Source organism: Garra rufa, chromosome 1 (assembly GCF_049309525.1).
Source record: "Garra rufa chromosome 1, GarRuf1.0, whole genome shotgun sequence".
NCBI classification, from domain to species: Eukaryota; Metazoa; Chordata; class Actinopteri; order Cypriniformes; family Cyprinidae; genus Garra; species Garra rufa.
In genome coordinates this window covers 39,497,404-39,512,052 of record NC_133361.1, presented here as the reverse complement: position 1 = coordinate 39,512,052, position 14,649 = coordinate 39,497,404, and the positions used below count along the sequence as shown (strand labels likewise).

The following is a 14,649-nucleotide window of genomic DNA, read 5'->3' as shown; positions in this document are numbered from 1 at the left end:
TTCCATTAAGCTGAACACTTCTTTGATACTACAGCAAAAACTACCAGCCTAAATAAGAGAAAAAGTTTAAACGTGATTAAAGATGAGTGAACAGTTGGTAAAAAATAATTACAAATACACAGATTACAAGCATACACTACCAGTTAAAAGTTTTTGAACAGTATGATTTTAAATTTTTTCTTCTGTTCACCAAGCCTGCATTTATTTGATCTAAAGTACAGAAAAAACAGTAAAATGTTGAAATATTTTTACTACTTAAAATATTTTTTTATTTGAACATATTTTAAAATGTAATTTATTACTGTCATTTCAAAGTTGAATTTTAGCATCGTTACTCCAGTCTTCAGTGTCACATGATCCTTCAGAATTCATTTAATATTCTGATTTGTTGTTCAAAAAACATTTATTATTATTATGTTAAAAACAGCTGAGTAGAATATTTTCAGGTTTCTTTGATGAATAGAAAGTAAAAAAAAACTGCATTTATCTGAAATAGAAATCTTTTGTAACATGATAAATGTCTTAATCATGACTTTTGATCAATTTAAAGCATCCTTGCTAAATAAAAGTATTAATTTCTATATTTTCTTTCTCCCCCAAAAATACTGACTCCAAGCTTTTGAATGGTATAGTGTATAATGTTACAAAAGCTTTTGATTTCAGATACATGCTGATCTTTGGATCTTTCTATTCATCAAGGAATCCTGAAAAAAATGTACTCAACTGTTTTAAATATTGTTAATAATAAAGATGTTTCTTGAACAGCAAATCAGCATACTAGAATGATTTCTGAAGGATCATGCGACACGGAAGACTGTAATGTAATGATGCAGAAAATTTAGTTACATTTTAAAATATATTCAAATAGAAAAGAGTTATTTTAAATAGTAAAAATATTTCACAATGTTAAAGTTTTTTTGGATCAAATAAATGCATTCTTAGTGAGCAGAAGAGTCTTATTTAAAAAACATAAAAAATATTACTGTTCAAAAATGTTTGACTAGTAGCATTTATGACAGCAACAGGCATTTATAGGCTACTGTCCCTTTAAGACCTGATGCACAGATCCAATATATAGATACACTCTTTCTCTTTCGCCTCTTTTTGCGCTGGAATTGTTTTAAATTGCTCGAGTGTGTAGGCACATACAAATGATAAATTTTCACTCTATTATGGTTACATTTTCCAGTTGACCCTTCGCTGAGCATTTGATTGGCAGCTGGTCTGACCAATCATAATGCCGATTCCACCATTTAATCCGGCAAACAAATCCAACAGGAGAGTAGATTAACGTCAGTAGACTTGAAAAATAGTGTGTATTGACTTCTTTCTGTGGTTGAAATAAAACACCTTCTGATGTTCATTCATGTTTATTTCATGTTTTAACTAATAAAGAGGAGGTGATGAAAAGGGTATCATAGATGTAGGTGACTTTGTCTCTTCTGTAGAACACAAATGAAGATTTTTATCTCAAACCGTTGCAGTCTGTTAGTCATATAATGGCAGTGGATGGGCACCAAACCTTTGAAAGTAAAAAAAACCATGCACAAACAAATCCAAATTACACCCTGCGGCTCGTGACGATACATTGATGTCCTAAGATACAAAACGATCGTTTTTTGCAAGAAACTGAACAGTATTTATATAATTTTTTACCTTTCATACACAGCAATGTCCATCTGTCCTGAGCACGAGCTCAGCATCCGGCACGTTACATGTGTTTGTGCTCTGGCGTAGTATACGCAAATGCCGGAAGGGGAAATTGGTGAACAGTCAACAGTCCCGGATGAGTTCGCGCAAGCAAACGTAATCTTTTAGCTTTAATTCGGTTTGAACAATCAGGACAAGCACAAGTAATTACCATTTTGAATAGTCGCTATACCCACAATCTCTGTGTTCTGTGTAAACAATGAGTGTTGTACACATGCGACAGATCGCTTCCAGTGTTTGCGTATACTACTTAGGACATTAATGTATCGTCATGAGCCGCAGGGTGTAATTAGGATTTGTCTGTGCATGTTTTGTTTTTTTTAACTTTTAAAGGTTTGGTGCCCATCCACTGCCATTACATGACTAACAGACTGCAATGGTTTGAGTTAAAAATCTTTGTTTTTGTTCTGCTGAGGAAACAAAGTCACCTACCTAAGTCATCTTGGATGCCCTGGGGGTAAGCAGATAAACAACAAATTTTCATTTTTGCAGGAACTTTCCCTTTAAAGTGCCACAAATCAGCATTTATAGTTTGAATTTCTTAAAAAATTACAACATTTGAAAGCTAAGACCTTGTTTCATGCCAGAAATAACCCGCTGTCTTGTCTGTCAGCGTGTTAGTGTCCTCTTTGCTCCACGATGGTTTGTGGTGTGAGAGCGGGTTTTCGCTAAGGGTCAATTAATCCGAAAATCAAATTAGTCCATTCAGATCATGAATCAACTACGATTAACCCTAAATAAATAGATAAATTATGAGCCAGATTTACTAAACAGGGCAAATTAGCGTTATTAGCGTTAAATACCAGTAATTTGACGTGCGTGAACGTTAGTAAATTGCATTGCATGATTAATTTTAATACTCTCCTACCATCATTTTTAAAGGGAAACTCCTACAAATGCATATTCAATAAGGTCAGCTGCATAAATAAACAACCAAATGTCCATGCTTTTTCAGCGCTAGTTCTTCATTGTGCGTCTTTAGTAAATCCTGACAATTTTAACTAATACTATTTTAATGCCAAAAGACGATTTGCTCTGTTAGTAAACCTAGCCCCATGTACTGTATGTATAAATCTTAGTGTTTTTTTGCTGATTTTTAAATACTTTTATGCATTACGTTAACTCTCATGTCTTTTCTGACTGTGTTTCAGGTATTGCTTCCAAACGGCCAACGTTTTACAGATGAAAATTATTTTGATAATGCAGACCAGCGAACGTGTGCATTTTTTGAATTAATTGAGGTGACAAATAGCACCTGGTGACATGGAGAAAATTCTCCTTTGATAGAAAATAATAAATATTTATGATCAAAATAGTATTATTTATGTATTATAAATACATATCTAAACTTTGAGCGTAATGCTCTTTGGAACAAGTATAGTCCAAGTTTCAAATATAATATGAGTTGATTTTCCCCAGGGACAGAAAAGGCACTGTATAATAATAATAACCACCCAGGAGAGCTCATCAAATCTGTCACTGAATCTCGTAGGTCTCTTTTAATCATTGGTCCTATGTCTCTTACCGATATTTATGCTTTGCCTTGTAAATGCTACAGAAGAATTTATCAGTGAATGGCAATAATCAGTGCAATCATCCACAATTATACTGTGATAACTTTCTTATTGTGTCTGTTACTGAATAATGTAAATCAGGTTATTTTCTGTGATTGTAATTCATCAAACCTGTTTTTGTTTTGTTTTTTTAACTGATTTTAAATGGCTTTAGTGTACCGATTAAACTTAAATTTGCTTTTACATTCTCTTCTCTGCTTTCTATTCTCAGTCTTCGCCAGTGGCCATCTGTAATGACCCTGTCCCCTTTTGAGTAGCATTTGATTCCTAGGTTGGCCTGGTCTTAGTCTCCTACAAGCCTTACATGGCAAGAGCTGCGGCCGATGAGGATCAGGTTGTCATCTTCAGTAACTGTGGAGTGCGAGAGAGGGGGGGCTTGACTCTTCTAAGGATCTCTTCTTAAATCTAACTGGAGCTAAATCAGCACATAATCTTAGTTTAGCCACTTGCTCGGTGTGAACATGGAAGCGCTGCTGTTTTCAGAACAGAATCTGTGTGCAAGCAGCTTCACTTTCATGAACACACATGTGGAATTTTAGCAATTAGCATATCAACTAATTTAATTTGCTCTGTTGTCTGAGAGAGACCATTACTACACTCTCAGAAATGAAGGTTCTTTTTTGGAATCTATCCATATATCCATGGAACCTTTCTATTCCACAAAAGGTTCTTAATAGTGGAAAGAGGTTCCTTAGAATTTTTTAAATGTTCTTCAAGGTTCTTTTATGGTGTCAAGCTTTATTGTAAGCAGTGTAGTATATCACATGTAGCAGATTCAACCTTTAAAGCTTGAAAAGGTTATGTGTCATCATGTGCTTATACATGGACATCAATCATAGGGCATTAAAACTCATAATATTTTTGAATGTACTGATAAAAAGTGATATATTTTCAAAGAACTATCACATCCGATAGCAATAGCAAATCTAAAACTCAGACAAGCTCAAGATGCTTTTTGAAATGTGACAGAAAAGTGAGACACGTGGAGCGCCCGCTGAAAGCTAAATGATTTTATGAGTGAGGAGGACGTGATTTTAACAACTTCTGGTCTGAGTGCTGCATCATGAAAAAAGTGGGTCAGATCAAGATACCAGTCCATAAGCACTCAGCTGTTCTCCTCAGAGTAGAAAGAGCAGGATAAAGAAAAAGAGAAGGAGTGAAGATGATCAGGGACTTGATATCTCAAAGGCATGTCTGCATACATATCCACTTTCAACCACATTGCAGTTTAACGTCTCGCTAAACCCCCCCTCGACCACACCAACTCTCCTTGCCCCTACACTTGCTGTTCATTTTTTAGTGCAGAGTGAATAGATCAGTTTAAAGGAGTTGGATTCCCAGAGTAACGTTTAATTATTCTTTCATAGCTCAGGAAGTTCTCACTTACTTTAAGTATCAGCTTTGTCTCAGATGTTTCTCCGAAAATTGCTTTTAGAGAAAGACAGTTGCATTCGAAACTATTCAACCCCCCCAGAGACTGCAGTACTTTGCAAATACAAGCTTTTCTTCTGATCTAAGACTTTATAAAAACTGCATCTGTAACAGATTACTAGTATACAAAAAATGATAATGTTGATATATAACGTAATATTTTGAAGGATTTTTTTAATAAAACCGTTATGTCATAATTATTCAACCCCTGTTCAACATTTATGTTTATAGTCACTTATGTGTATGGTGGGGGATAAAATGGCTAATAACACATTTATAAATTTATAAATTTTTGTAAACTCTAAGAAAACAGAATTGGCTTGAGCTGTTACACATACATACATTTAGCCCATGCATGTGCTAAGAATTGAGTAGCTAAAATGACAAAATCAACAGAGCTCCCAAAAAAGCTATAGAGAAGAAATAATTGTATTACTTTAGGAAGTCTAAAGGCTATATGAAGATTTACAAGACATTGAGACATAGCTGACAGTCTTATTCCTTAGCTTAATGCCTTTGAGGGTGTTGAAAAAGCACAATGCCATAAAATGTTTGATCAGAACAACTGAGGAAAAACCTGCAATGTACAGTTAAAGACTTTCAAGATGACCCAATGAAAGCAGGAAAAACATTTCAATGCAGTGTATAAGATGAACACAAGACAAGCATGACTTTCATGTTGAGGCATATTGCTGAATGCCAATCTTGACCAAGAAGAACATAAAGTGCTATGACTTGAATATGCTACAATTAATTTGGATAGATCTGTGAAGTTCTAGAAGAATGTTTTATGGAGTAATGTGAACAAACTGGAACTTTTTGGACCTATGGATCAGCTGTATGTATGGTGCAAAACTTATGAGCAGAAGAACACCATCTCCACTGTCAAACACTGAGGTGGACCAGTCCTGTTACAGGGGTGTTTTATTGTTCCAGGAAGTGGAAATCATGACTGTATGAAGGACATCATGGATTCTTTAAAGTATCAGGCCATTTTGGCAAGAATTGTGATGCCTTTAGTGTAAAGACTGAAGTTGATGATCAATGAACTTTCCTGGAGGACAGTCATCCCAAAGTACACATCCAAATCTACTTATGCTTGGTTCAGGGATCAGTCATAGAATATTCTTGAGTGGCTTGTTCAGTCTCTAGATTTAATTCTCATTGAAAATATTTGGTTGATTTTAAAGAAAGCAGTGACAAAGTAAAGGTGAGGAATGGGCCAAGAATTTAGTAGCGATGTGACAGAAGCTTCTAAGCACTTCCAAGCAGCGTTTATTGGTGGTTTTAAAGAATAAAAGATTCTGCACCAAATTTGACTTTTGGGGGTTGAATAATTTTGAACATTAGAGCCAATTTGATTTTTTTTTTTTTTATTCATCAACTTACATTCTCAGAATTACTCAAATGTGTATTTATAAACTTTCTCTAATAGTGTACTGATGTTCTTTGCAGCAAAATGTCTTTCAAGTCAAGGAGGTTGAATAATTTTGATTGCAACTGTATAAAATGCCACACATGAGACAATTGTTACTTGCACTAGAAGTATAGTGCTATAAATGTAATATGTACATAATATTAATGTAGATAATAGTCCAGGAAGAATTTGATTGAAAATTTTTACATTTTAATATCATTTTAACATTTAACATTTTAATTCTGTACTTATTATTTTTTTAGCAAATATGACTGCAATTAGAGACTTTACTGAGATAATGAAAGTTATATGTGATAAACTGGGGTATTTTTATAAATATAAACATCATAAAACCAGGAAACTCCATTAGCCCACCATTTATTAATAGAAATTTAATATAAAATTTCATATAAATGTATTTATGTTATGTTTCTTGGTAACACTTTACAATAATGTGCCATTAGTTAACATTAGTTAACTAACACGAATGAACAATGAACAATACATTTATTGCACTATTTATTCATCTTTGCTAATGTTAGTTAATAAAAATACAGTAGTTTGTTTGTTCATGTTAGTTCACAGTGCATTAAATAATGTAAACAAGCACAATAATGCATTAATAAATGCTGAAATTAACATTAACTAAGATTATTAAATGCTGTACAAGTATTGCTCATTCTTAGTTCATGTTAACTAATAAACCTTATTGTAAAGTGTTACCCATTTATTTCTATCATTAATATCGAAGAGAAACAACTGAGAAATGCTTTACAATATGATTTAAGATAGTAGGAATCATACTTTTTTACAGCATGTGCTAATCTACCTAGTGTTTTTTCCTCATATATATTACTATTGCTCATTTTTATTTCAACTAATGTTAATATAGATTATGAGAATTATAATTTGTATTAATATATATGATTTTTATTTTTATTCAGCTGTATTATTTTTTAGTCATTTACATAAAACAATAAAAGTGCATTAGTATCTGTAGAAATCAACCTAAATTGTGACCCTGAACCACAAAACCAGTCATACGGGTACATTTTTTGCAACAAAGATTTATACTTTATCTGAATAAGCTTTCCACTGATGTTTGGTTTGTTAGGTTAGAACAATATTTGGCCAAGATACAACTATTTGAGAACCTGGAATCTGAGGGTGCAAAAAAATCTAAATATTGAGAAAATCACCTTTAAAGTTGTTCAAATGAAGTTCTTAAAATTACGTTTTGATATTTTTATGGTAAGAAATTTACCAAATAATTTAATGAAACATGATCTGAATTTAATATCCTAATAATTTCTGGCATAAAAGAAAAAATCGATAATTTTGACCCATGCAATGTGTTGTTGGCTATTGCTACGAATATACTCGTGATACTTAAGACTGGTTTTGTGGTCCAGGGTCACAATTAATTAATACTGTGAAAGTATTATTTATTAATGTTTTCATGGACAGTATCCTGTAGCCTGACAATGAATGAATTAACTACTGTTAACAACTTGAACCTTACTGTATACCTTAACAAGATATTGGTGCCATTTTAGTTACTTGCAGTGCTATTAGGTTGATTATTGCAGCTACTAAAAAGGCCAGGAGGTTGAGAAGGATTGAGGAATACACTGAGTTGGAGAAGGAAAAGAATATAGATAGTGTAGATAGATAGATTGGGGGGCAGCTGTGTGGTATGTTGGGTCTCCGGGAGTCAGTGGTACACTGTGCCAGGGAAGGTCACATTACCCTGACTGTGGTAGAGCAAGGTTTTAAATAGAGAGACTCACACCCCACCCAGCCCTCAGCACACTATTTTGGGGACACATGAGAGGGAATGAGTCGGAAGGCACTGTTACTGCCACAGCCAAGATTGTGCCACAGACAACTGTTCCAAAAAAAAAAAGTGGAGATCTGATCATCCAGTGTTTGTGTGTGTGTGTGTGTGTGTGTGTGTGTGTGTGTGTGTGTGTGTGTGTGTGTGTGTGTGTGTGTGTGTGTGTGTGTGTGTGTGTGTGTGTGTGTGTGTGTGTGTGTGTGTGTGTGAGGGTTTCTATGCACCAACTTTATGGTTTTTATGCTTTCATTGACAACTGGATTTATGAGTGTCACGGTCATGAATGAACTCATTGTAAATGATTTCATGCCACATGTGTGCAATAAAATCATTAACATGAATAACGATTATCACTTTTGGTGTTATTCAACAATTCCTTCTCTTCGCTCATCGTCTTGATATAGATCTTATCATCCGGCCCATTTCCTCCACCCTCTGCTCTCGATATATGGTCATCCTCTTCTTGGAGCCCCTCCTCCATGTCACTGCCGTCTCTAAAGTTATCATGGCGTACACCATCGACCTCTCTCTCTCTCTCTCTCACCTCCAGCCTAAAGTGCACGGTGGTGGTTGGTGGTATGGCTGCCAGCACTTGGCCCTGTCACTCACTCGCCCTAGGCCCCCGCCCCCATCTCATTTTACCCCCGAGTTTGTCTGTCTGTCTGTCTCTGCACCATTAGTGAGGTCCGTGCTGCAGACACCGCCTTGCCCAACACACGGCTCGTCATAGTCCTTAAGTGCTCAATCAACGCAGAGGGAACATTTTTGGCCAATTTTTCAGACACCGGCTCGCGAAGGGATCCTTGTGTTCGTCTGTCTCTGGGAACAAGCTTGCAAACTATTGGAATACTTTGGACCTCTTGACTCGACACCTGTTCTACCTCACCATAGCCTGGGTGCATCCGAGCGTCCGTGTGATCGCGTGTGAGTGTGTTTGTGAGTGTGTGTGGTTTAAGAGGATCTAGGTGGTGTCCACGCCAGGGTGTCGTTTTGACAGGTGCACGTGCGGGAGCGTTGCACTGTGGTTCCTCTGTTTGGATTTACTGCTGTGATCAGACATGGCTACACTGAGAAGCTTGCTGCTGGGGCTCTTGCTGGCCCTGCTTTGCACTTTCCAGACACCGCTGGCGCCCTCAGCCTCCGTCAAAGCCCAGGATCTGCCATTTGTCCGTGAGGAAGGCCTGATGGCTGATGATGATGATGATGACGACGATGATGATGATGACGACGATGATGATGACGACGATGATGATGATGATGACGATGATGATGACGACGACGACGATGATGACGACGACGACGATGATGATGATGATGACGATGATGATGATGACGACGACGATGACGACGATGATGATGATGATGATGATGATGACGACGATGATGATGATGACGACGATGATGACGATGATGATGACGACGACGATGATGATGATGATGACGATGATGATGATGACGACGATGATGATGATGATGATGACGACGACGATGATGATGATGATGACGACGACGATGATGATGACGACGATGATGACGATGATGATGATGACGACGATGATGATGATGACGACGATGATGATGACGATGATGATGATGACGATGATGATGACGATGATGACGACGATGATGACGATGATGACGACGATGATGATGACCATGAAGGTACGTAAAGTTGCTCTCAAAGTGCCGTTTAATTCCCCCGTAACTTAGCAAATCATCTGCCCCCTCTCTTAGCCCTCCATAAGTATTTTCACCAAATTGGGAAAGAGAGGGGAGGAGCAAGGCGGGCCCTTTTGGCCACTCCCACTTTCTTCACCTCAGCTCTGCCTCAAAAGTTGCTCTCGGCCTGCCATAGTTGAGGTCCAATCAGTCGGTCGCGTTATCCAATCAGATCACTCAGAGCTTAGTGCAAGCCCCACCTCCTCCCCTCTCCAGCTGTCCATCACCCTGGCTGTCTTTGACTCTCTCTGTCTTCTCTTCCCTGCCTAAATAGAGCTATGAGTTCTGTGGGCCCTCTGAAGGCGGACTGCTTCAGGTCCTGATGTGCAGTACAGTAAAGTGCTTATGAACTGAGGACTTAAGAGAGAAAAGAGAAAAAACAAACCCAGCGCTGCAGTCTGAGCCCCAGGCCTCACTCTGGCCCAATAGATCAGATCGTTCTTTGATTTTTGTCTCGTTTTGAAAGAGTGGGTTCCACCCTTTCCTTCATCCCTACATTTGTCCTGTTTGAAATTGGAATCTTCTGCATTTGTGTCACCGTGTGAAACTACAGAGAAAGAAAGAGAGGCAGGCAGATGTAGTGGGGGAATATGCCATGGAGAGAGATCACCGTGGAGTAGTAGGGACCGATAGAGAAAGAGAGAATGAGAGAGAGAGAGAGACAGGAGGATGTTGGATGGTTGTGGGGAGTATAGGAAGGCAGACTGATTGGACAGATCGGTTCTAGATTCTCTCTCTTTCCCTACATCTCCCGGATCTCATTCTTTCTCTGTAGAGATTCTCCATAACAGAATGACATGTGACATGTACATCACCCTGATCTGTCTGCTTGTAAAGTCATTGTGTGATATTTAAATGATCTATATGGGTTTATAAAGGTTACATTTGTTATCTCTATTTATGCTAATATCTAATATCTATTTATTTCATTATCCTTACCAGGATTCTCATTCTCTAAATAGTTGTGAAAAACTAAAAAAAAATCATCTCAATGTACATTCTCCAATTCTTAAACGTACTATTGCTGTAACAGCACATTTACTTTTTTTTTTTTCTCATTTTTCATTTAAATTAAATTAGTAAAACAGGCAACTGGACACATACGGTGAACAGTCAGGGACAATATGTATGAAGTGTTCAACGGATAAACTAGGGACGCAGCAGCACAGATGTCGGCGGAGAGGTAGCAAAAGAGAGAGAATGTTCATTCATAATTTACATATTCATGTTGATACACACAGGAAGTATCACAAGGGAACAGGCAATACAGCAACTATCAGGAGATGCAAAAATATGACTGTTTAGATTGAATCCTTTTTCTGTTGTAACTGTGTTTTTTTTTTTAGTTTTTTCTTTTTCTTTTTTTTTTCCTGGTGTTTGTTTTTTCATTCTCTGTTTTGTGTAATATCTGCTGTGTCATCATTATAAGTAGCACAATGGTGTGTTGTACCAAGCACCACATCTCTTAACCCCACTCTGAAACGAATAAATCAAGTGATCCTGTGTTGCACAGTGTAATTTCTGTTACCTCTGTTATTTTACTTTTTTAATGAACAGTGTTTCAAAATGTTTGAAGCTCAAAGTAATGACCATTTTTGGCAAGTATTATTTATTTAAATACCATACTGTACATTTAATCATTACAGAGAATTTATTAATTGTAGCCCAGATAGTGTACTGTATTAACCTAAATGAATTTTCATATTGTGATGATATTTATATATACTTTTATTTTTGTTTTGTTTTTTGTATTTATTTAGTAAAATATACAATAAGTATATAGTTTGTTATATATGGTAGTTGTACTTTTTGTGTTTTTGTATGAGTGTGTATGAAAAGTGAACATTTTCATATATATATATGAAAATGGTCACTTTTACTCAAGTTACTCAAATATGTGGTGAGTTGTGTATGTGCATGTGTGTGAAAGAAAGAAAGAGAAAAAAGTGTTCACGTGAGTAAGACTAATTCATTTTGTTCCTCATTGCAATTCTAACCACACTTTTCACATACAAGTCAATAATAATATTAATAAAAAACACAGCTGATAACATATCTTTCAGATGATGACGATGATGATGATGATGATTATCATGAAGGATCCATTTGTTCATTGTGTGCCCACTGTGAGGTAGGATCCTCTGAGCTCTATTAGTCTAACAACATGCACTATTATTTGTAGTCTACTTACGCCTTCATTCAGCCTGTCTTTAACCAGTCTTGCTTTGAATTTGGCCTTGATTCAGTCATTTCTCATTTCCCTCTTCCCTCAGCATTGCGACAGCTGTGACAAGTGCCCATGCAAAAAGGGAGACCGCTCTGAACACTGCGACTTCTGTGATGTGAGAAACCCACCACAAACACACATTTGCTAAATAACTACAAAACTAATATTACTACACTACCAGTCAAAAGTTTTTGAACAGTAAGATTTTTAATGTTTTTTAAAAATGTCTTGAAAAAATGTTGAAATATTTTTACTGTTTAAAATAACTGTTTTCAATTTGAATATATTTTAAAATGTAATTTATTCCTGTGATTTTAAAACTTACTAACTAAATTTTTAGCATCATTAGTCCAGTCTTCAGTGTCACATGATCCTTCAGAAATCATTCTAATATTCTGATTTGCTGCTCAAAAAACAGCGGAGTAGATTTTTTTCAGGTTTCTATAATGAATAGAAGAACAGCATTTATCTGAAATAGAAATCTTTGTTGAAATGTTTCTTGAACAGCAAATCAGCATATTAGAATGATTTCTGAAGGATCTTATGACACTGAATACTGCAGTAAGGATGCTGAAAATTTAGTTTTGATCAGAGGAATAAATTAAATTTTAAAATATATTTAAATAGAAAACAGTTATTTTACCTAGTAAAAATATTTCAAAATTTTACTGTTTTTGCTCTTCTTTGGATCAAAAAAGTGCAGTCTTGGTGAGCAGAAGAGACTTCTTTAAAAAGCATTAAAATCTTACTGTTCAAAAACTTTTGACTGGACTGAAGAACTACATAAATCACTACAAGCTATATTCCATGATTACACTGTACTTTTTTCCTAAGCTATCCAATCAAAAAAACAATACAATTAAATATAAAAAAAAAAAAAAAAAAAAGTTTACTTGACAATATTGTTATTTTGAGATAAACTTTTGAAATAATAATCAGTTATAATTAATTGTTGTAAAAACTATTTTTAATTAACTAATTTCATTTACCAGAATGCTATATTTAACCGAGTCCCACATTTTGCATTTAACCCTGTTATCATATGATTTCCCCCCAATAAATAAAACTTTGCATTCTTAAAATTTAAAGTCCCAAATTCTACTATTCAACTCTGTAACTCAAGCTATTCTTAGAAATGTATGGTAAATTTATTTAAAATTTATTTTATTGAGAGTACAGTCCAACATCTGGACAAAAAAAAAAACTTGCTGAGTGATTAATGCAATTTGTTTATTAATGATTTCTTTTCTTTTATTAAATTGTATTTTTGTATCTGGTCTCTATTTTCGATTAATACTGTTTTTAAGGTTTTTATTCCTTAATATTGAAATGTGCTGCCAAAATATAGCATCAAATTAGCACATAACTTCTTAACAATTTTTTTTAAATGCTCAATAATAATGCATTTATTCTTTGAAAGAAATGACAGTTCAGGGGAAAAAACATAAACTACATAAAGATATAGAGTGTTAATAAATTACACTTACTGTGGCTGTTCAGCTGTGTTTGTGCAGATAGACAGACTAAGATTTCACTAATGGCATAATGACTTGCATTAGTCACAGCATGTGGGGGTCCAGGCCTGTAACAGTAAGAGTGTAAATGCAAATTATGTGGTTGTCTGAAGCTATAGGTGGCTAAAGTATAGGGCAAAACCATATGCACATATTTACACAAACAATTACTTTGTATTAAATTATCAGGACACTTTAACGATCTTTTTTTCTTTTCAGGACTGTGGAAAGTGCTACATGTGTCCTGTTTGTGAGGCCGTCTGCAAGCCTGGTAAGAAACACACTACAACAATTTCAGATTGTGGATAATTTCAAAGTCTGATTATTATCTGAACTCACTACATTTTTTTCTGGAAAGGTGGCTTTGTTGACTCTGTTTCCGGATCCATCTATAAGTAAGATAATATTCTCTTTCAAACTAACCTGCAATACAATTTGCTGTTATAACCGTAGTCATATAATGTTATATCCTCGATTCTCTTCTACTTCAGGACCGTCGCAGACGTCTTTAATGATGATGACGACGACGACGACGATGACAACTAAACCATTTCGTCACCACCATGTGGCCAAAAGAGGAACGTGCAATTGGGCGTTGCGTTTCACAGATTTTAGCATTTACATTGTAGCGTTATATTCATCATTGTCGTTAAGTTATTTTTCTCTTTTTAGTGTTATCACATCACACGCTACAGTCCGGTTAAAACATACGTATAAGTGGAACTTCAATAATTTAATTACCTTAAATCGAATGTATTTAATTGAACAACATTTCCCTTTTAAACAGTCTTGTTATTAACATAAGTTATGATATGAAATGTAATTGCAAACCTAACTTTGTTGTTTTGAGACTACTTATGGAATAAAATGAGGGAACGTTTTACTTATGTGTGTAAGTTGAATAATACTTTCAAAAACATACTTTATATCAGTGTAGATGGTGTATAATTGTGTAGGCTATGTGAGGGATGTCTTTAGTCAGTCTCTGTTGAATAAGTTGTGATGCATGTTTTTCACTTTGCAGTCAATGTTTCAGCTGATGAAACATGATTTGTGATATGAAATATGGCCTTAAAGGGATGTTCACCCAGAAAGGAAAACTGTCATTGTTTATTCACCATCATGTTGTTTCAAACTCGTACGATTTTTTTTTTCTTAAGTGGAAAACAAAAAGTTCTGAAGTAGCAGGAGCGGTCCTAGATATTCGATGCCAAATAGTA

General features: G+C 35.5%; 2 protein-coding genes across 2 annotated transcripts in view; both read left to right on the top strand.

Annotated features, from left to right (window-relative positions):
• trpm4a (transient receptor potential cation channel, subfamily M, member 4a) overlaps nucleotides 1-3,467 on the top strand; it is a 34,767-nt gene extending 31,300 nt beyond the window's left edge. Inside the window, exon 28 of the mRNA XM_073840236.1 lies at nucleotides 2,862-3,467. Within this exon, the coding sequence (XP_073696337.1) occupies nucleotides 2,862-2,896 (35 nt within the window). The 3' untranslated portion in view covers nucleotides 2,897-3,467. The remainder of the gene's footprint in view (nucleotides 1-2,861) is intronic.
• A 5,158-nt stretch (nucleotides 3,468-8,625) lies between these two features.
• Nucleotides 8,626-14,111, top strand: LOC141334984 (uncharacterized). The gene is made up of 6 exons (XM_073840224.1): nucleotides 8,626-9,631; nucleotides 11,752-11,819; nucleotides 11,962-12,030; nucleotides 13,649-13,700; nucleotides 13,788-13,824; nucleotides 13,921-14,111. Exons 1-6 carry the CDS (start codon nucleotides 9,028-9,030, stop codon nucleotides 13,973-13,975), a joined length of 885 nt encoding a protein of 294 aa, XP_073696325.1. The 5' UTR covers nucleotides 8,626-9,027; the 3' UTR covers nucleotides 13,976-14,111.
• The last annotated feature ends 538 nt before the right edge of the window (nucleotides 14,112-14,649 follow it).

What these genes read in the sequence shown, in the direction of transcription:
- LOC141334984 (XM_073840224.1), top strand. Translation starts at nt 9,028, where the DNA reads ATGGCTACACTGAGAAGCTTGCTGCTGGGGCTCTTGCTGGCCCTGCTT. An exon ending in CATTGTGTGCCCACTGTGAG is followed by an intron (nt 11,820 to 11,961) that starts GTAGGATCCTCT and finishes CTCTTCCCTCAG; the next exon opens with CATTGCGACAGCTGTGACAA. An exon ending in GTTTCCGGATCCATCTATAA is followed by an intron (nt 13,825 to 13,920) that starts GTAAGATAATAT and finishes CTTCTACTTCAG; the next exon opens with GACCGTCGCAGACGTCTTTA.